The sequence below is a fragment of the Biomphalaria glabrata genome, chromosome 17, assembly GCF_947242115.1.
Source record: "Biomphalaria glabrata chromosome 17, xgBioGlab47.1, whole genome shotgun sequence".
NCBI classification, from domain to species: domain Eukaryota; kingdom Metazoa; phylum Mollusca; class Gastropoda; family Planorbidae; genus Biomphalaria; species Biomphalaria glabrata.
In genome coordinates, this window is record NC_074727.1 from 1,088,590 (window position 1) to 1,110,909 (window position 22,320).

General features: G+C 36.1%; 1 protein-coding gene across 2 annotated transcripts in view; it reads left to right on the plus strand.

The window, feature by feature from the left end:
• Positions 1-10: 10 nt before the first annotated feature.
• The window catches only part of LOC106072177 (zinc finger C2HC domain-containing protein 1A-like), a 28,408-nt gene continuing 6,098 nt past the window's right edge, over positions 11-22,320 (plus strand). Inside the window, exons 1-7 of one of the 2 annotated variants that reach the window (XM_056016396.1) lie at positions 11-91; positions 13,211-13,275; positions 13,703-13,831; positions 16,062-16,200; positions 18,025-18,170; positions 21,118-21,196; positions 21,307-21,350. In XM_056016396.1, the coding sequence (XP_055872371.1) occupies positions 73-91; positions 13,211-13,275; positions 13,703-13,831; positions 16,062-16,200; positions 18,025-18,170; positions 21,118-21,196; positions 21,307-21,350 (621 nt within the window). In that variant the 5' untranslated portion in view covers positions 11-72. Of the gene's footprint in view, positions 92-7,361; positions 7,570-13,210; positions 13,276-13,702; positions 13,832-16,061; positions 16,201-18,024; positions 18,171-21,117; positions 21,197-21,306; positions 21,351-22,320 lie in introns of those variants that run through there. The other variant, XM_056016397.1, reaches the window with a different exon arrangement.

The window sequence follows — 22,320 nt, forward strand, 5'->3', positions numbered from 1 at the left end:
TTGAACCACTTTTTAATTTTTATCGTAACATGCAAGCTGATTGGCTTTCTTCATTAACAACTATTTGTATACATGATGGCGGACGACAATGGTATGTGCATTAAATCTATGCTATATCATTATTATGATTATATTCTAGTTTAAAGTAATTTCTTCTTTTCAGACTTAGATGGATTTTAAACAAAACTTAAATAGACTAGACTAGACTCGACTACTCTAGTAGACTAGTCTAAATTCTAAACTAATCTTAAATCATCTACTTTTTTCCCCACAATGTGACAATCGTCACAATCTGAGTAGATCTACCATCTAGTAATTTAAGTAATTAGATCGTAGTCTAGTAGATCTAATAGTATAGTAGTATTAGACAAATTAGTTATTAGTATTTTAGATTAGATTAGATCTATCAGTATCACCTACTAATCTTCTGTAACTGATCATGTCTGATATGATTATTCTATTAGATTTATTTCTAGTATTTGTACTAGTAACTAGTGACCAACTTGTCTCATCTACTAGACTATATATATAGGCCTAATAGATTGAGATTGACTAGTGATAATCTTTCGTTACTAGTCTACTCTAGTTCTGTAATAATAAAGCTCTACTGTCTTTATTTTATTTAGGTTAAGACATCGACATCTTCTTTTTTGAAGTAACATCTGTATTATGTAAGATAAGATAAGAACTATCTTGTGTTTATGTTGAGAAATGGTGGGGAAAAAAAGGGGGAGATATGTGGGTATAGTGGAAAGGCTAAAAATGTTTTAAATTATGCTTTATAATAATAATTAAAACAATTGAAACATATACATGACTCTTAGATTTCTTTACCTGTTGTAGACCTGCATATAATTAATTTTTAATTCAATATTTGCGTAAATTTTTAAATTTCTCTACAAAAGTACAACTTTCCTGCCCACATACCTTAATGATTAGGCCCTAATTTAGGGTCAATTGATTAAGAGGAGGCAATCTACTAGTTATGATATACTTCTAGTTCTGCCTAGGTCTATATATAGTTTATAAACTTAAATTTGTATCTTCCTTCAGAAGTTAAGAATACTTGAATCTGCCCTGGTTCAAAGCATGTGTCATTTGTCAGGGGCTTATGAGGACACATTTTCGATCTAGATCTAGTCATGCATGTTAATCAGTGACAAACTCTGCTATTTTAAGTCATTGGTTTTCCTGGGTAATTCAAGAACCCATTCCATTCTCTAATGCCACTATTATAGGGAAGAAGGAGCACTTGTAAGAATTTTTCCTAGCATATGGAATAAGAAATGTGCCTCAATCTTTGTGTCTTTCTGACCAGTTTATTAAGTTGTTTTTTTTCTATTTGTAAATTATGGTTGAGTGTTTACTTAACTTTTTATTCTTCTGTCCTGAAGGGTCTCTAAATTTAGTGATTATATTAAAGGTGTTACTCTATAAATCTAATTGCTCCATTTTGCATTTGTTCAAGTTTCTTTGTTTTCTTGAGTTGAGGGTTCCCAAACAGAGGATGCATAATATGCTAATTTTGGCCTAAGGTTAAATAGCATTTTAAAATAGTTTTATGTTCTTGTTTGATTTGTAGAAATTTCTTTTAATAAACCCTAATGCCTTGTTTGATTTTTTAATAATTTCATCAATATGTGGATTTTAAGATAACTTTTAATTTATTATTGCACTTAGTTAATTTGAGGTTTTAGTCTGTGTAATTAGTTTACCATAAATAAAATATAAGTATTTTTTTTTTTACTATTAATAACATTTTTTGTAAAATTTCAGTATCTTGTGTTTTTTTAAATAGTCTTATATATAATGCAATTGTCTGCAAATAATCTGACTTTCGTTCCTGCACTAATACAATTTGGTAGGGCATCTATGTAAATTAGAAACAGTAGTAGGCCTAAGACTGTTCCTTGAGGTGCATCTGAATTTACAATTGTTGGTGTTGGATTGCAGCCATTATTATTGCAAATTATTCTCTTCCTATCAGGAAATCCTGAATCCATTGATTTAATGAGCCAGCAATGCCAAAGTATTTTAATTTCTTAAGCAAGTGAACTTTGTCCAATGCCTTTGAAAAATTGAATAAAATGTTGTTTATTTGTTCATTATTATCTAATCCGTTTGAAGAATCATGAATTAGTCCTATTAGTGGTTTCACATGGCCTCTATTTCCTATATAGAATAGATTTAAATATAGTGACTTCTGAAATATAGATTTGAAATGTGAATGTATAAAATTCTTTTTATAGTATAATTTAAAGAAAAAACATCAAATTAAATCAGTGGTTCATTAGGATGATATAAAATCAAAATCCACTTCAACATACTTATTCTTATCTCTCTCCCTCTCTGATCTCTTTTTGCTTCGTTACATCTATAAAAGCATTTGCACTGTAAAAAAAGAATAAAAAGTAAAGTACTCCTTTTAGACCATGCAATAGGGCATATGATAATAAGTCATCTTTTTCTATTGCCAACTGTTAAAGAGAGTGTCATGTGGCCAGCACAATGACCAACCGCTTTTACTTTCCCCAACTAACGTCAGGTTCGATTCAGAGTTGTGTAGACTCAGAGGCATCCTAAAAATCCTGAAATGCAAAATACCAGTCTTCATCGAGATTCTAACCTGAGACCTCTTGGTTCGGAAACCAAGCACTTACCACTCAACTACCATACCCCATTTGCACTGTGCTGCAAAGGAAATGTGCATTGAGGTGCACAGCAAATAAGTTTACAAAATAGCCTGGAATTAAAAACTGGCAGTTTATTTGCTTGCTTTTAAAAAGTGTTGTTACTTTTTGTAAATGAATTAAAAACAAATTTCAGTCCCATTTTCTTTAATTTAATTTGAAATGAAAAAAAAAAGTATTAGATTGTGTTGAATGAATGTGATATATTTTATATGTCACAGTTGCTTATGATATTATTCATATTTGTTGTTATGTGACAATTTATTGCACCAGATTTAAATTAAAAAGTCTTTATATCAATAGTATAAATAACAAGCAGAATATAAAAAAAATCTTTTTAAAAGCCTATCTAAGGGGAAAAAATGCAAAATTACTTCCCCATATCTCAATATTGGAGAAATAAGATCTTGTTTTATACGTAAAACAAAATTAACCAATTACTGATACCGCTAATTGATTACCTAACTGGTTAAATTTTTAATTTATGAATTGTCATCCACTATGAATAATTATACAAAATTTCAACTTGATGCAAGAATGGGAAGTGGAAGAAAAAAAACGTACAAAACATAAAAGGAAATAGCTCAAAATATACAGACACATCTCACAATATGTAGCATTTATTTATTTTTTGATTGATTTATGTTTTGTTAGGTACAACAAATGATTGTGTAAAGTTTCAACTTGATCAGAAAATGGGTGTGGGAGAAATAAGGTACAAAAATTGTATCAGAAAGACAGTAATAAAAAGTAAAGATTTACTGCTGCAGGGTATACAGCTGTAGAGAAATACATAAACATAAAAATAAACAGCAAGTTTTCTCTCTGTTTATTGCACATATCCATAGTGATGCCCTAATAATTGAAAGAACAGCTTCAGGTCAATAAATTCTATGTTATAAGCATTTCTGCTAAGAAATTACAAGGTAAAATACATTCTACTTAGGCAACTTAAACCTTTGATTATCATAATTTTTTATGTATGAGGTTGTTGTTTTTTTTCTTGTTTTGTATATTTCTATAAGAGGGCATGGTGGCTGAGTGGTAAAGTGATTTGCTTCCAAACTGGGGTGTTTTTAGTTACAGTCCTGATGAAGACTAACATTTTAGGATTTTTAGGGCATACCTGAATCCACCCAATTCTAATGAATACCTGACATTGGTTAAAAAAAAAGAAAGGAAAGGCTCTTGGTCATTGTGCTGCCCACATTACACCCTGGTGAAGACTGGAATTTGGAACTTCCTGATTTTCATGACACCCCTGAGTCCATCCTACTCTAATGGGTACCTGACATAGGAAGAGGATTGTGCTTGCTACTTGACACCCTATTTAACCATCAGTTATAGAAACAGATAAGCACTATATCATCTGCCCACATTAATCACAAAGTCTGAAAGGACTACCTTTACTTACTTTTTTTTTAAATTAATGTAATTGCGTAATATTGCTACAACTCTCTGATCAGGCTGTCTGCAAATACTGCACAACAGGACATAAACAACTCAAGAACTTGACAACAAGGGCTCCAAAATAATGTGATACTTTAATAATAACTTATAAATCAACAGCCAATACTATACAATAGGTAACACGATACACTGACTACAAATGATGAACTTAAAATAACCATACTGCTGTACGAAACTCTACTGGTCTCTCTTTGTCTCATCCTTGAGCATACTGCTTCACTCTAAACTCATATTACCTGCCAGTCCTACTGATCTGAACTGTGAAGAGGCAAGACCTAATCAATTTGACTCAGGCACACTCGCACGTTATATTGGGTCCATCAAGGGCTTCTCTTGCTAAATCACAAAAATTGCTTGTCTTTTTCTACATGATTCTTCTAGGTGTCTCATCCTGGACTCATACTGCTTCACTCTATACTTCCACTAACTGCCTGTCTTGCTGACCTGAACTGTGAAGAGGCAAGACCTAATCAAATTGACTCAGGCACACTCGCTTGTTATATTGGGTCCATCAAGGGCTTCTCTTGCTAAATCACAGAAAATGCTTGTCCATTCTACGTGATCCCATGACCTTATCACAGGCGATACTGACATGGAAAGTTCATACCAGCAATATGTAGGTGGGCCCTCGTCCCTTGACACAGTTGACCCTTGCATCAAGCAGGCCTGTGTTACATGTGTTGGCTATTCACACAAACATTGCTACTCCTACCCATGTCACCACCATGGTTATAGCACTATGTTATATTAAAAATGGATTGGAGCATCAGTGTCCTCTCTTTTAACAGCTCCTGATAAAAACCTAACAATGTTCATATCATAGCAGCTTAAAAGACTTACAAGAGAACTAAATATTGAGTTCATCCATTAATAACAAAAACCCATCTTATTTCATAAGCCATTTTAGCCTTTTAATTACATATTTGTTTAAATCTTCATTCATTAGGAGTAGGAACAGTCTGAAAAGTGTAATCTCTCATAAACTGAGCCAATAAAATTTAACAGAATCAGATTTTCATTTTGCTCTAACTAGAAATTAATTAAGCAGAAAAAAATCTTTAAAAATGTGTTCTATCAAACTTCATTTAGGAACAATGAAAATAATTTAACAATAACCACATGACTCCCGTTTTGGCCAAAGCTGGAGCTTTTAAACCAAGAGTCATTTTTTCAACGTGGATCTCTTCAAAAATTAACATTTACCACAGAATAAGTCAGTTTCCTTTTTTAAAAACTCAACTTCTCTAATTATAAATGTTATTCTTTCATAATGCCAGATTTCCACCCAGTCTCTTACTTGGATGGATGCCTGGTCATGTGGTAGGCACTCTGGACTAAAGTCTTGTGGGAATGTGTTTAAACATTGCCTGCCGCCATCCCCCGTCATTCTTCAAGAGGTTTTGGGTTAGGATGTGATTATTTGAAACATGTAAAGCATACAAACAAGTTTCCTACGTTATGCTTTTTTCTAGCGGATTTGTATCATCATTGCTCCCCCCCCCTTTATTTTTTGAGTCATCATATGTTTATTGCACCTTTTGTAGCATTTTATCTTTAATCATAAAATAAAAATCCATTCTTACTGGAAAAAAAATTAACTTTGGAATGGATGCCATGAATGAATAAGCATTTTTGACATGGTTTGTTGGTTTGTTTGTCAATGCACTGGAGACTACTATTGCTTACTAGCTTGCAATCTGGCATTATAGTGGATGACTTTTGGCCTCTGAATAATTTTACAGTATACATCTTGTGCCCAAATACAGGGTTTGATGGTTGGTTTATGAAAAAGTGGACTTATAGTTTAGAATATAACTTTTTACAAAGCTTAGCCTATATTAACTCTGTCTGTCTGGTACTAATCTTGTACATGCTATTTCTCCCACTTCCCATTCTCAGATCAAGTTGAAACTTTGCACAATTATTCATTGTCAATGAGAAAAATAAAAACTTACGGTAGTTAATTAATTAGTACTTAGTTAATTTTGTTTTATATAGAAAAGGGAGATAAAACTTGCAGCTTTGAGTGATACAGCAGTAGGCCTATTCCATTATGAAGCTTTGTTTTTTTTTTTTCTTTTTTTTTCAGTATCTTTTTATCTTCCTTGATTTAATTTATCTGTATAAGTAGAGCATAAAATCAATGCTGTTAGCGATTCATTCTGTAAGGAATACTAGATTGTTCTTGGAGAGCTGATCAAAGAGCTGTCATTCAATATTTAGCCAACTTCTGCACTGGGTTTCTTTATGTGTTCTAGTAGATAAGGCTAATGAATCTTTACTTTTCCCATCAATATATAGATTTAGTGAAACTTCTTTACTCCAATCCACAATGTACATGGTTTGATCCAACCTTTTGAATATAATTAGCAGTACTACCTCAAACATGTCCATGTTAGGTCAGACCTCATCACTCAAACCATGTAGGTCAGACCTCTTCACTCTAACCAGCTAACACTGAAACCTCTTGTCTGCTTCAGCTTACATTTTTTTTTCTCTAAACTTTGGCAAACAGTTAGGAATAAGCCCTATACCGGTACTTTTGTTTTACATTAGGCTTCTAAGGGCATTGTGGGATAACGCATTCCCCGCATTCGTATCATATTAGAAACGGCTTAGACAAGGGCTCAGAAAATGATACCTTAGTTTTACAGTATGATTTGTTTCAATTATAAAACATTCAAAACCAGTCACAGAATTGGCAGATGAGGTACGATAAATCTTGACCTATTTATAACGTTGAACTGGCCAGAGTACAGAATGTGTTTACTTCTTCGAAATAAATAGGAGATAACGGTGGGGATGTATTTATTTCGGTGAAACTTTGGCGATATTAGTATGTCATTTGAAGAATCATGAGAAAGGTTATGACAGTTTTGAATAGAAATAAATTAAATGGTGATAAAAAGGATTATGGTTAATAGTAATTACTGTAAACACAGTTCTATCTATAGGCCCTATATCATATCTCTATATTGAGTCAAAGCCATTTTATTTTTCCTGGCAGTGTGTAGATATGTAGTACCAGCAGATACGTAGATCTATAACTTTAGTACTTTGACTGTTGCTTGTCAGAAATAGTTTAAACTTGTATTTCTTTTAAATCGAACGACCTCATAAAACGTTTACATAGCGGTCGATTCAAACAGTCAGATCGATACAACGGCCAAAGCCCCGCCTAGATTTGTATCCTGAACTATTTGGTATAGGCATTGCGGTTATAAATAATTATAGTTGCTAGTTTATCAGAAGCTAGTCTAAGAATAGAAGACTCGTATAAAATACATGTATAGTTATTTACCGATATATAAATCTATAGTTGTCCTATTGCTTGCTAATGTGTGGATGTGTTTCTCAAAAAGTTAATGCTGTTTATCCTGTCGTGCCTTAGAGGTAGGAATGGAGTCAGGTCAGTGTTAAACGGCGGGACTAGTGACTATTGCTGATTTCATTTTCTAACATTACATTATGCTTTGCTGTCATTATTAACCTACTGATATTATTACTTAATAGCCCATTTTATAAAGACTGCATCTTTTGTTGTTGTTGTTGTTCTTTTATCACGCTTTCGACATCTATTTAATGCAGTGTCCTGTGATGCAATGTCTTATTTTAGAGATTACAGATTACCCTTCAACATAGAAGATAATTACGTCATACTCGTATCGCGTTAGAGACTTCACTCTGCTAAGTTATTGGGTTTTCCTGGCCGATTCGTGCAACCCGTTCCATGCCCTAATGACACCATGGAAGGAGCACTTTTACAACTTTGTCCTAGTATAGGGAATAAGAAATTTGTCGTTATCAGTGTGTCTTATGACAAGAAATAAAACTCACCAGCGAAAGGCTTTTTGTTTTTACAAATTACAATCTAAAAAAAATTTGCGCACCTGAGGAACTTAGGCAAAAACGTCGCTTTGTGTGAGACATATTCTAAGCAATTTAGTAGTTTTGCAGTATATAGATCTAATTATTGACATGACTGCCTGGTCATGCGTTATGTGCTCTGGGCTGTCGTTCGGTGGTCCCGATGAGTTGAAGTTCTGTCCGTCGTCCCGGCGGAGGTTTGGGCTAACCCTAATTATCTTCAGAACGTCCGAAACACGTCAAACATTTAACAAAACATTGTTGAAGATCAAATACAACGTAAGCTTAATTTTAAAAGTTTATTTTGCCTTTTTTTTTTTCTTTGTAAGCCTTGGTCCTCCGTTTTGACTCCCTTTTGGGTTCACAAGTGTCTGGTAACCTTAGGGACGATAAGTCTACATAATCAAGTGTCTGGTAACCTTAGGGACGATAAGTCTACATAATCAAGTGTCTGGTAACCTTAGGGATGATAAGTCTACATAATCAAGTGTCTGGTAACCTTAGGGATGATAAGTCTACATAATCAAGTGTCTGGTAACCTTAGGGATGATAAGTCTACATAATCAAGTGTCTGGTAACCTTAGGGATGATAAGTCTACATAATCAAGTGTCTGGTAACCTTATGGATGATAAGTCTACATAATCAAGTGTCTGGTAACCTTAGGGATGATAAGTCTACATAATCAAGTGTCTGGTAACCTTAGGGACGATAAGTCTACATAATCAAGTGTCTGGTAACCTTAGGGACGATAAGTCTACATAATCAATTGTCTGGTAACCTTAGGGACGATAAGTCTACATAATCAAGTGTCTGGTAACCTTAGGGATGATAAGTCTACATTATCAAGTGTCTGGTAACCTAGCTTAGGGACGATAAGTCTACATAATCAAGTGTCTGGTAACCTTAGGAATGATAAGTCCACATTATCAAGTGTCTGGTAACCTAGCTTAGGGACGATAAGTCTACATAATCTTATTTTCTAGATGGAACTCTTTGTGTATAAGACTTCTTCTGTCACGAAAGTTGGACTGTTAAATTGACTCATTTGACGTGAAAATTAACTGGTTGAACATGGAGCTCTTCTTTAGTTACTTGTTATTTTGTGCATAAAAGAGGCGGTCTAGAGTCGAGAGTACATCTCCCCTAGCCACGTCCGTGTATGAATGAACTCTTTATGCTGTGTCTGTTGTATTTATGTGTATTTTTCTGTTGTCTTTATATGAGAAAAGAGTCCTTGTAATCACAACAAATTTCCGTAAGGATCAATAAAGCAGTCTTAGTCTTATCCACAATGCTTTCTGTACAAGTCATACTAATTAGCACGCGCATTTTGGTTTTTCAACTCACGCTATTGCTAGGAAACGAGAAAAGTATTGATAGCTTGGGGTGAAAAATTGATGAAGTCTTTCTAATTACTTTCTTACTTCTACTCTCTAGACTCCTTGTATTGGTAATTTGGGTACGTCTAACAGATAGGACAAATGATAACTTGCTTTATTACCAGGAAGGACATTTGTTTTACAATAAGTTATTGTACATAGCTCCAGACAGACAGTTCAAAGAATATAGCTCCTTCGTGATCGAAGATGAGCACATTTCTCATATCCTATGTACTCGAAGATGACTGTAAAGTCCAATGCTCGCTTTAAAAAGCAGGCCGCATACTTGGCATGGGTAGGTTTGGTCAGTTGCAGATAGGCCTGCTTCTTCTTTCAGCTTTCTGTTGGTTCGGGGCTCTTTCATGCTGGCCACTCTTCTTGCTTAAAATCTCCAGACTCCGAGACTCACAACGTCACGTCACGAGGAGCGATCGAGAGCTAGTGTTTCCCAGCCGTGAATGTCAATATCACACTCCTTGAAGGAGCTCTTAAGAGAGTCTTTATAGCGCTTGTATTGACCCCCCTGGGAGCGCTTTCCCGCACACAACTCCCCGTACAGAAGTCGTTTGGGAAGACGATTGTCTGGCATGCGGACTACATGTCCCGCCCATCGAAGTTATGACCTTTTTACTGTCGCATTGGTACTCTTCATGTTGGACAGCTGTAATATTTCTATATATGGTTGGTGGTATGTGGTATGTGAAATGTAAATATGCAAATATTCATTAAAAGACAATCACATTACAGCTTCAGATTGAGATATATAGAAAAGATGGGGGGGGGGAGAACATTTAATGTAGTTTCTAATTGAACGCTTTTTTTTTGTCACTGCTGTGGGATATGTGTCTGAGTGGCTTTGCTACCTTGCGAATCCCGGCACGAACCAAGCTGTCTTTGCTGAGCGCCTCTTAAGGCAGCACGGAAATCCCCCCGCCACACACACACACTTTTCGAAACGAGATTGGACCCTAACACACTGGGCATGCTCTAAGCATAAAAGATGTGCTCTACGAAAACAATTTTTTTTTCAATGCTACCAGTACCACGCAACTACGTCATGTCTCGCAACAAAAGACCTTCTCACTTCCCTTTTGTTTTTGTTCTGTACTATTATACATACATGGGCATTTCAGTCAAAAAGAAACATTCTTAAAAAACAAACGGGGGGCATGGTGGCAGAGGGGTGAAGAACATGATCTTTACTTTCGGTATTTTTAGAACGCCACTGAGTCTCGGTCCACGCTACTCTTATCGGTAGCGTTTGATCGTCTTATGAGCTGAGCCGAAGGCTCTTCGAGCTCAAAGTTTGAAAACAAAAACCTGTTTGGACGCCAAACAGTTAAAAAAAAAAATAACCTGCGTGAACACACAGTTCTGTTTGAGAGAGACCCGAGAGTCAATGCCTATGTAAAGCATTGCTGTTTCCAATGCCTTGGCCCCGGACGCATGCTTGGCTGAACATGGCCGAAGGCCGAGGACACCGGGAGCCTCCGCCATTTTCCTTCGTTATTACAAGCTAACCGTGGAGGACTCGCCATTTATGTAACGGTCCCTTGAGGAACAGCGCATGGATATGTGACAGGTTTATGGGGACTCTTTTGCACTCCGCCCGTGCTATGGGTGGACTCTCGTCTACCCGTGGGCATCCCCACGGCAGTTATGTTTCGCCATTCATTTAGCCTAGTTACCCCCTCAAGTAACCGTTTCCACCCGGGTGCCACGTTGAGGCAGAACAGCGTACCCGGGCTTATCGGTAGCTGACATTATTATAGTTCGGGAAAAGTAAAGATGCTCGTTGTGCTGGCCACATGACAGCTCGTTAACCGTGTGGGTCACATAGACAGTTGAACTTTTTCGTCATCTGTCCCATAGATCTTGACCTGAAAAAAACAACAAAAAAAAACAAAAAACACTTAAATGTTTATAGATCTTTAGATGTGGACTTTGACCTACATAAAGTATGTCTAAGCTTTCAAACCAACTGTATCAATTAATAGCGCCTCTAGAAGGCGTGTCTGTGTCTGATTGACTACTTTGGAAGTAAACGAGAAAGTGGAATGTCAAATAAATAAGCTTGCTTTGTTGAACAACTGACATTTCTAATGGTTATTGCTGTGTTGTTGTTTTTTTAAATTGTGTGTGGGAAGGGAACACAGTCTTTTAGATCTAGTTGAGTTTATAACATAGCAAGGATTTTCAATCACATGTTTTTTTACAAAGCTTATATCAACTCAATCCGTCTGTCTTTAAGATACAAATTCTGTAGCCTACACATTCTCTCCCACTTCTCATTCTCGGATCAAGTTGGTGGCTGCCTTGTTGTGCGGTATGCGCGTTCGGACTTCTCGATGGTTCTGGGTTCATACCCTGCACGCAGCTATCCCCCGTTGTCCTGCGAGAGGTTTGGACTAGGGAGTAAATTATGTTCAACTCTGAAGGAAGAGCCCAAAACATGTAAAACAAACATTTTGCAGTGATTCATTGACACTAACAAAACAGGAATCTAGAGTGAAGTAGCCCGAGTCCAGCATGAGACAGAGACCAGTAGAGCTTAGTACAGTTATTTACAGTGAATCACATGCAGAGAGACATGTTGCATTTGTAAAAAGGAGAGATGTGATATTGCTTTGGTCTAATTGTTGACATTTTGAAGAATACTAGACCGATTCATGTCTCCATAGAATACTTGAACAGCTAACGGGCTCGCTCTATAAAACTAAGTTTACGTACTAGTGGCTAAAAATATGCTATGCGAAACTGCGCTTATAAATAAAGTCACAATTATCTTATTTCAAAAACACAAGCACGAATAACATAAGCTAAGTTTAGAAGTTTCCTTATCTTGATGTATGTGTTACTTGGGAACTGAATGGGAGGGAATTAAGCATGTCTCCCCCTTTTGGTTTGAGTTGTAAACAGATTAGTGTTATAAACATCTGTTCATGGTTAACAGTGCGATGAATCTTAGGAGCTTTCTGCCTCTAGTTTTGGCGAACCGTACTATGTCTTATCTTATATCTTATATAATACAGACGTTACTTCAAAAAAAAAAAAAGATGATTACGTCCTACGCGTCATGCATTCAGTCATGCATATTAACCAATGACTTAAATTCTGCCAAGTCACTGGTTTTCCTGGCTAGCTCAGGCAACCCATTCCATAGCACTAGGGAAGAAGGAGTATTTGTACAAATTTGTCCTAGCATATGGGACGAGGAATATGCTGATGTACTTTTGAGCATATATCGTCTGGTGTAAAAATGTATCAAGGCCTACCATTGCTAGAGTATATTGTTGATGAGTATACATGTTAATGGTGCATGCGAGTCCATATGACACAACAACAGAATGAACAAAGAATATACTTGATAACGCAGGCTGATAACTTCAACAATTTAATAAACAATAAAAAGGGCACAGTCCTCTGTCGTCGCTAGCCTAGCGTCGTCCTCTAAGGCGTCTTGTCCGTTATTCTTCTAGTTCGTAGTCCTGCTCTTTTATTACTCGTCACATTACTTAGGAAAAACCCGATTAACATCAACTTCTACGCATCTTGTGTCATTACAATATCATAAACATCAGCAGCGTTTTCGCCGAGCCCTTCATAACAAACAAGTTAGCAACGAGCTTTAAAACAGATTAATAGTATACTGAAATGCAGAAAGAAATAATTAAATAGGCCTACACCTGCCTTACAGTTCACTCCCTTAGATGGTCTCCTTCGGCCTCCTTTCCCCCCTCCCCGAGCATACTTTATTTTATCTTCTATTTGTTTCTTGAAATCGTGTTGTTTATGTATTCCAGCTCAATATAGTGATGCAAGAGTACCATGTAAAATATGTGGACGAAGCTTTGCCCCTGAAGTCTTGGTAAGTAACTCGTTTATAGGTATTACTTGAGTTTTATTTGTTCCTCAAAACAGTTCCTGTCTTTTTTTTTTTTTTTCTTTGACTACCAAATTGGCGAAAATGTGATACTATTGAAGCACATTGTTTAGTTTCCAAAATTATTGTTTAGGAAATATTTACTGTGAACAAAGTATTCTATTATTGTATCAATACATTCAAAAGCTGTAAATGTAAAGCAACAATAGTACACATTGTTTATTTGTTCTGATGCATTATGATCCTTTTTTGGGGGGGGGGATTTTTAAAAAATACTTGTAGGTGTATATTGTATTACTTATAAGAAATATGCTTATAAAATACTAAAGAAATATATATATAAGTGACTATTGTTCATATAATTTAAAAAAATATTGTGTTTCTAAGAGTCACATCTTTCTGTATTATTTAGGCTAAACATAACAATGTTTGCAAAAAGACTGCTGCTTCTGCAGCCAAACGCAAACCATTTGATTCTTCAAAGCAGAGAGTTATTGATGGCGAGCTTTCATTGAAGCAAATAAAACAAGCTCAGAAAAAGGTGAGTTTTTAAGACAGATAACTCTATAGTGTCAAGTGTTCTTTTAGTAGATAGCACTAGTTTTTTAAATAGATTGTGTAATATATTCTTTAATTCTGCATATAAATAGTTGCCACTTTGACATGCGATTTTTGGTCATTTTTTAAAACAAATATTTGTGAATGATCTACCGTTTGTTGTAAATTGGTGAAGATCCTATCTTGCAAAGAGAAGTTTTTCTGTTACAATTTAGGATAAAGGTTTTTATTGATAGTTTAGGATGTCTGGCTGAGTGGCATAAGCCCCTTGCTACCTATCAAGGAGGCTTGAGCTCAAATCCTGACTTGAGCTAATGGTGTGTTTGCTGAGTGCCTAGGCAGCATAGAAACCAGACGCTCCACCCCTGCCCCACCTACCACTTGTCAACAAAAGAGATTGGACCACAGCATGCTGAGCATGGTATAAGCATCAAAGACACACTAGGAGCACTATATAAACGCAAATAAAAAAAAAAAAAACTTATTTCCGCCAAGAATTAGTTTGAAAAAGTAAAGGCAGTAGGTCGTTAATGCTGGTTACATGATGATGGCTGCCTGGTCGTGCGGTTTGCACGCTGGACTGTCGTTCGGACTTATCGATGGTCCCGGGTTCAAACCCTGCCCGCTCCCATCCCCCGTCGTCCTGCGGGAGGTTTGGACTAGGAAGTAATTATCTTCAACTCTGAAGGAACATCCGAAATAAGTAAAACATTTTACAAACATTTTACAAACATTTTACAAACATGATGTCATTAACTTTTGACTAAAAGGTGAACACTATAATTCCATGGATGACTAGGAAAAATGATAGGCTAGGGGAGACAATCTCTAGAAAAACAAAATATAAACATATTATTTTCTACAGTTATAGTTCATGATAATATTTTAATTATACCAAAATCCTAGTCTACAACGCCTGTGTTGTGAGCACTCTCCTTTATGGCAGTGAAAGCTGGTCAACATACATGTACCAAGAGCACAGATTGAATAGTTTCCACTTGCGCTGCCTGAGACGCATAATGGGCATCTCTTGGAGGGACCATGTCTCCAATCAGGAAGTTTTGAGATTGGCCAATATGAACAGCATGTATGCTCTCCTGACACAAAGAAGATTACGCTGGCTCGGACATGTCACCCGCATGCCAGATGGTAGAATCCCGAAAGATATCTTATATGCTGAGCTTGTGGAAGGAGTCAGACCCAAGGGCCGCCCAAGACTAACATATAGAGATGTCTGCAAGCGAGACATGAGAGCCTCAGGCATCAGTGAAAGTATGTGGGAAAACATAGCCAAAGACCGGAGTGCATGGAGACAGACTGTGCGTGCTGGGACAACCTTTGCTGAGAACAAAAGAATTGAAGCGGCTTTAATCAAGAGGGAAAAAAAGAAAGCTGCCCTGTCTGCTAGCCCTAAATCAGAGGCATACACATGTACGAATTGTGGCAAAGTCTGCCGTTCTAGAATTGGCTTGATTAGCCACACCAGATTCTGCCCCGTCTCAAGATTAAGCCAAAACCAGTGACTCACTTGGGTGCATCCATTGCCTTTCGAGACAAAAGGAGCCATATATATATATATACCAGGTATCAAGACTCAGTAATTTCTGTTTTACCAGTAAGTGATAAATAAATTAGCAATGGAAGTAGGGTAGTCATGTATGTGTGACCCTTTGACACAGATGACACAGGCCAACGTACTTGATCAGTCAACCATGATGCGGGACAAGAGACAACCTTCAGAAAAATACTGATGTGAATACTCCACATGCAAAAAATCACCACCTGTGATATGGCCATGGCATTTCAGTCATTTTTAGAAGGCCCTTAACAAAGAGAGAGTGTCAGTCGAAATGGTCTGGTTCATTAGAGTCCAGTATGCGTTAAGAATGAGATAGAGGGTCTAGTTGAGTTCAGTATAGTTATCCATACTGAAGCTGTTGTACAGGCAGAGTACAGCCAGAGTTTCTAGCTACTACTTTTAGAACATTTAATACTTATTACACATAGTTCATAAAGAATCACAACATAAGAACCTGAGTTTTCAAGTTCTTAGGTTGTGTTATATTGTTCAGTGTTAGAAGAGAGACTAAGCAATATTTTAGCTTGTCATCGTTACTGCTTTTCTGCAGTTTTATCTTTTATGTATATTGATTTATTCTTTGTTTATGACACTTATCTTTGGGGCTCTATAACACTTACCTATGTATCTGCAGGAACTTAAACCTCCCAAGTCTCACTGGAGAGAAAAACATCAAGACTTCATCAACGCTGTTAGAAATGCTCGTGGTGTGCAGGCAGCTATTGACTCTGGAGGACCACTGCCACCACCACCCCCACCTTCTATAAACCCTGGTATATTTGTAATTTCATTTAAAAAATTTTTAATACATTTTAATATGGACCTTTATTCTTTAAATATGGACTTATATTCATTAAATATAATAATATATAATATCCTGAAACTCAATGTTGTCGACAAATGCCGAAAATGTGGAAATGTGGGCGAGTCGATCGAACACATTATGGCAGGATGTCCAGCCCTATCAGAATCAGCCTACCTGGGTCGCCATAACCAAGTTGCAAAGTTAATACACCAACACCTGGCTTTGACGTACAAATTGATCGGTAAGGACACTCCCCCTTATTATAAATACTCTCCGCAAGAGGTTCTCGAGTCTACTGAACATCTGCTGTACTGGGATAGGCCTATTCTGACCGACAAAACAGTAGATTTCAATCGCCCGGACCTGCTGTTCATCGATAAAAAAGAAAAAACCGCTACCATTATCGATATCGCCGTACCACTGTCTCATAATTTAAGAAAAACTGAGCTAGAAAAACAAAGAAAATATGGGAACCTAGGCTTGGAGATTAAGCGTCTATGGAAATTGTCCAAAATAACAATATACCCCATTGTTATATCAACCGAGGGGATAATAACAACTGACTTCACAGACACCTTCAAGGCCCTTAACATTCCTAGGAACATCTTCGTTGCCTGTCAGAGGGTGGTACTGCTGCAGACCTGCCACATCACTAGAAAATTCCTCAGTGGAAACTGTTAAAGGGACTACGATGAATTTTGTTTCTCTTTAGCGAAACTCGACCCTGGCAGCGCCAGAGAATGACTACTCGTTCATTTCTAACATAATAATAATAATCTTTATTATCCATATGGAAATTTGTCTTTGTGCATTACACCAATCAAAAAACATTATAACTATAAGAAACCAAAGTGTACATTCACACCAGACTCACTCATAATTTACATGCGACAAAGTTTATAGACCTTTATTCTATTCATTCGCTACCCAGATTAACTTTTACGTCTGCTATAATTTCAAATGTTAAATGTCGTTGATATGAAATATAAACATATGTTGGAATCATTGTGAACAGTTACTTATACTGTTACAGTTACAGTTATTTATAATTCTAAATGGAATTTTTTTTTTTGTTAATTTAAAATTTTCTCAATTGTCTGACTTCTGCTCATGACTGTTGTATGAATGCTATTGTCTTTTCATACCTAAATTTTTACAGAACCTGTAAGGGAAGGGGGGCATTGAGTTGGGCAAACTCAAAATATTTTTATGTATAATGGGGGTGCGGTGGCTGAGTAGTTAAGCAATGGGCTTCTGAACCTGAGGTCTTGGGTTTGAATCTCGGTGAAGGCTGGGATTTTAAATTTCAGGATTTTTAGGGTGTCCCTGAGTCCACCCAACTCTAATGGGTACCTGACTTTAGTTGGGGAAAGTAAAGGGGGTTGGTCGTTGTGCTGGCCACATGACACCCTGATCGTTAACCGTTGGCCATAGAAACAGATGACCTTAACATCATCTGCCTCATAGATCGTTAGGTATGAAAGGGAAACTTTACTTTTTTTTTACTATATATGTATACTGTTAGAACTTTAATAGCTTGGCTTCCTTATTACTGTTCCTTTAAAAAGACTGAAAGCTAGGGGAATTTGATAAAATGTCTGAGACTAAATGATGAAGGATAAATCCCTTGAAAGTTTCTTGCAATGATATGTCATTTTTTTAATTTATAAAGCAACAATGCTGTTATCTACCAAGAGATTTTAGCTGTTTACTGGATTATACCTACATTTTAATTATATTAGGTTGTAAATATAAGGTTTACAACCATTATATTTGTATGTAATCCCTACAGACTACATTCAGTGCCCATATTGCTCTAGAAGATTCAGCCCACAGGCAGCAGATCGTCACATCAATTTCTGCAAGGACCAGCAAGCACGTCTCCCTAGGAGCAAACCAAGTCCTGCAGCCACAGCCAAGCAGAACACTAGACTAAATGTAAGTGTCTCATTGAACATACTTTAATGAATCTCACTATCCAGGCTCTCTGCAAACTGCACCACACCACACCACCAACTTAAAGAACTTGACAACTCAGGGCTCCAAAATAATGTACTAGTTTAATGTCAAATAAATCTGAGCCAATACTGTACAATTGGCAACACATAACACAAAACTGTGCAAATATCTCTCTGTTAGCAACCCTACCACCGTATCAACTCTTGCACTGGCCTCTCCGTCTTATCCCAAACTTGAAATGAGCCGTCGTACTGTACCGTGTTCTGAACTCAACCTGACAGTGACACCGCCGCTCTTTATATAGGGTCCCTGCTGGCCTTCTAGAACCAGACAGAACATCACTCTACCATTCTGGTTGATCAGATGACTACGTTTCTCATGACGCTCCTGAGCTCTACTCACAACACAGATCCTTCCCGAACTGTCTTGCTCGTAACTCATCGCGCTTGACCGCGTGTCTAGCGCTGGCCTGGGGCAATTTGCGCCGGCTGTCTACACACACCACTACCACCCATCTGTGTCATCATCAGGTTTATTACAATATATATCTATTACTTAAGGGTAGAATTAGTAGGGAAGAGTTATAGTGTTTCTATAAGATATACTTTCTTTCACACAATTTACTTTTAGTTTTACTATTTGAACCACACAATGTTCATCTGCAAATATACTGATTCATCCTTGGGAGCATGGTGCTAAGTAGTAAAGGATCTTGGATTAGAATCCCAAGTCCACCCAAATCTAATAGATTTACTCTACAAAACTCAGACCATTCAGAGTGTGTCATTGAAACAAAACATTGCAAAGATAATTTTCAATTGCTAAAAGTAAAGAATAATTTTCAGATGGAAAAGTTTTAAGTCCCAGTGAGAATGTTTGCAGACATTTACATTCAGTGGCATCTTGGGAGCATGGTGACTAAGTGGTAAAGGCGTTTTGGATTAAAATTTTGATAAAGATTGAAATTTTGAACTTCAATAATTTTACAATATCCCTTGTCCACGCAACTCTAATAGGTTCCTGAAATTAGTTGGGAAATGTAAAGGTGGTTGGTCATTGTGTTAATTGAAAGTTAACCTTGACCTTACTATTTATCCATTTCAAAATCATAGAGCATAGTGTTTTTAATTACTGGTCATTAAAAAAAACAACAGCAAATAGAAGATGTGATCACTGTTAGTGATAGGATATAGTGGAAATTGTATTTATTATCATGAGTATTAAATTGTTGATCTGGAACATATAACTTTTAAGTCCATTTGAAATTGAAGAGTCATTTATTTATTTATTAAGATGTCTACTGACATTTCTATGTTTTTTGTTGTTTTCTCCTAATCTATACAAAACAATGGTGAGTTGTTTTTGTTTAAGTCAATATTTGAGTAAAAAAAAATAATTCTAGTACTTATAGATTGAGGAAAAAATTTTTTTTAGAAATGAGATCACTTGTTTCACTTTTAGTTAATACACCTTTGCACTAATTATAGTCAGCAGTATTAATCTTAATAGGATCAGTAAAACTAAATACTGACTCGATCACATTTTGGTTTACTCTTGTCACAGACTCGTTTGAAACTCACTATGACATGAAGTGATTTCATAGTCACTTGATAATCTCGTGGCTTTAGCACGGAAAAGTTATCTGTAACTGACCATGAAGTGAAAACCTCAGTAGTCTCTATGTTTTAGAAGAGTATAGACATATGTAGAGGGCATTACTGGTTGTGCACTTGCTAGATTTCTTAGAGTATTAAGATGGATTTATGTGAATAATTTCTTGTATTCATTGATGGCTGGACTTGCCAGTGTGTTAATATTGTATATCAAATAAATATATATTGTCTGCTACTCAAGCGTCTGTAGCTCTGTTGGTTGTGCTATTTAGTTGTAGTACTGAATAGATCTAGTAGACATACGCAACAACAACTATACAACCCTACGAAACTGAGACCTTACAGAGTGTGTCATTGAAACAAAACATTGCAAAGATAATTTTCAATTACTAAAAGTAAAGAATAATTTTCAGATGGAAGAGTTTTAAATGCCAGTGAGAATGTTTGCAGACATTTACATACAGTGGCTATGTTTTAACTTTAAAATATTCATACTAAAATTTACATAACTAAAAAATCTCAATGAAAATTGATTGCTTCCAGATAGAATTATTGCAGGAAGAAATCCAACAGAAAAACAGAGTTTTACCAATTATGCATTGAGCTATTTTCTGTAAATAAATTTCAGTAATACTTGGTAATGATTGGTATCCTGCCTAGCCCCTTTATATCCCTGATTTATAAGTTAAGGTTGTGTTACTCTTTTAAAAGGAGTTATCTTATAGTGTAGGGAATGAGGAGAAGAATACCAAATTTAAATCAGTAAAAAATAAAATAAATGAGAACAAAATGTTTTCATATAACATCAATAGTAGCTATGCTGAGGTTGTCAATTGTAGTCAAACTGAATTTCCATTTGATTGGATCAATAAAAATTATCTTATCTTTTTTTGGGGGTGGATTTTTTTGGACAATATTATAAATAAGTAAAAAAAATAAACAGATTTTAGACATTTTAAGTTTACCTCACTTAAATTCACTTTAATTCATTATAAGCATTAGGTGATGATGTATACCTTATTGTCAGTAGTCACACCCAGCTTGAGACCAATACTTAAACACATAGATTGACTATTTTAATCACTACTAAAGCCTGTTAGTTCAAATCATCTGCAAACTTCCTATATTAACCACTTATCATGTTTAAGCTTACCTTGTCTATATTAACCACTTCTCATGTTTAAGCTTACCTTGTCTATATTAACCACTTATCATGTTTAAGCTTACCTTGTCTATATTAACCACTTATCATGTTTAAGCTTACCTTGTCTTTAAAGACTTTAGGTTCAATTTTTTTTTTTTGTATTCTCAAGTATCAGCCACCCAAACCTAAAGCTAAAACAAGTCCTCCTGCTGCTGTCCCACCGTCCAGTGTTCCTGCTGCCAGAGGAGGTCAGTAAATTGGATATTTAGTGCTTATGTGTGTCATACTGTAAATACATGTAAACAGCCTCCACATAGCACACACCTACCTAATATTTACATATTTTTTTTCTGTACAGGAGCCAAAGCTCCAGCTCCTAGAGGTCGTGCTGCCCCTGCACCAGTAAGTTTTTTTTTACCTTACTGTTAGCAATAAAATCTACCTCAAAATGTGTGAGTGTTTAATGCATGTTCTAATATTGACAAAAGATCAAATCCAGTTGCTTTTAATAATGAATCTTTCTTTTTTAATTGCTCTAAGCCATGAGTTTATTAATGAAATTCTATTGTATTTTTTATTATAAATTACAATCAACATTTTTTGTTATAAAGATTTTGAGCTTATCATGAGTACAGTTGAAATTCTTGAGCTCAGTGTTTTAATTCACCTTCACCTACCCCTTAGTCTGTAGGACCATTAGGACACCAAACAAGATCAGTCAACTGTGGCCAAAGAAACAGATGACCTTACATCATCTTTAGCTTTACTTCCCTGAAGGAAGGTCTTTGCAAGCCCTGAAGACCTTGTAATGTGGCCATAGAGTTTTAGTTTTTTACAATAGTAAGCAGGTCATAGTGAGGTCCAATCGCTGTAGTAACTCTGTCTCTAATCTCTTCATTTGTGATGCGGTCTTTAAATGTAATAATGAGTTTAAATTGATTGCAATAAACATTTGATTTCCAAAGGATATTCCTAACAATTGTATATAGATTCTTCTTCTTCTAGCCAGCTTTTTCTGATAAGCTCTTTTGCAGACTGTTCCAAGGAAAAATAATGTGCTGTTCTCTTCAGTTGTTAAGCACTGCCGTACAGGGTGTTTGTAATGTTGGGTTGTAGTGGTAGTAGGGTCTGCCTAAGGTGGATTAGGAAGGGGCATTCAAAGAGGATGTGGTTTACAGTTTCATAAGGGTGGGTGCAGTGTCTACTAGGGGGTAGGTGTGTGGGATTTATTTTATTAAGTTGGTAATTTAACAGAGGTGTGTGTCCTGTTCTTAGTTGGAAGGTTGTAGAGTGCTCTTTGCAGGGTTAATATTGTCCAGTTTATTAGGCATGGTCATTTCTTTGTACTTGGCTCTGCCTGTATTTCCTGATG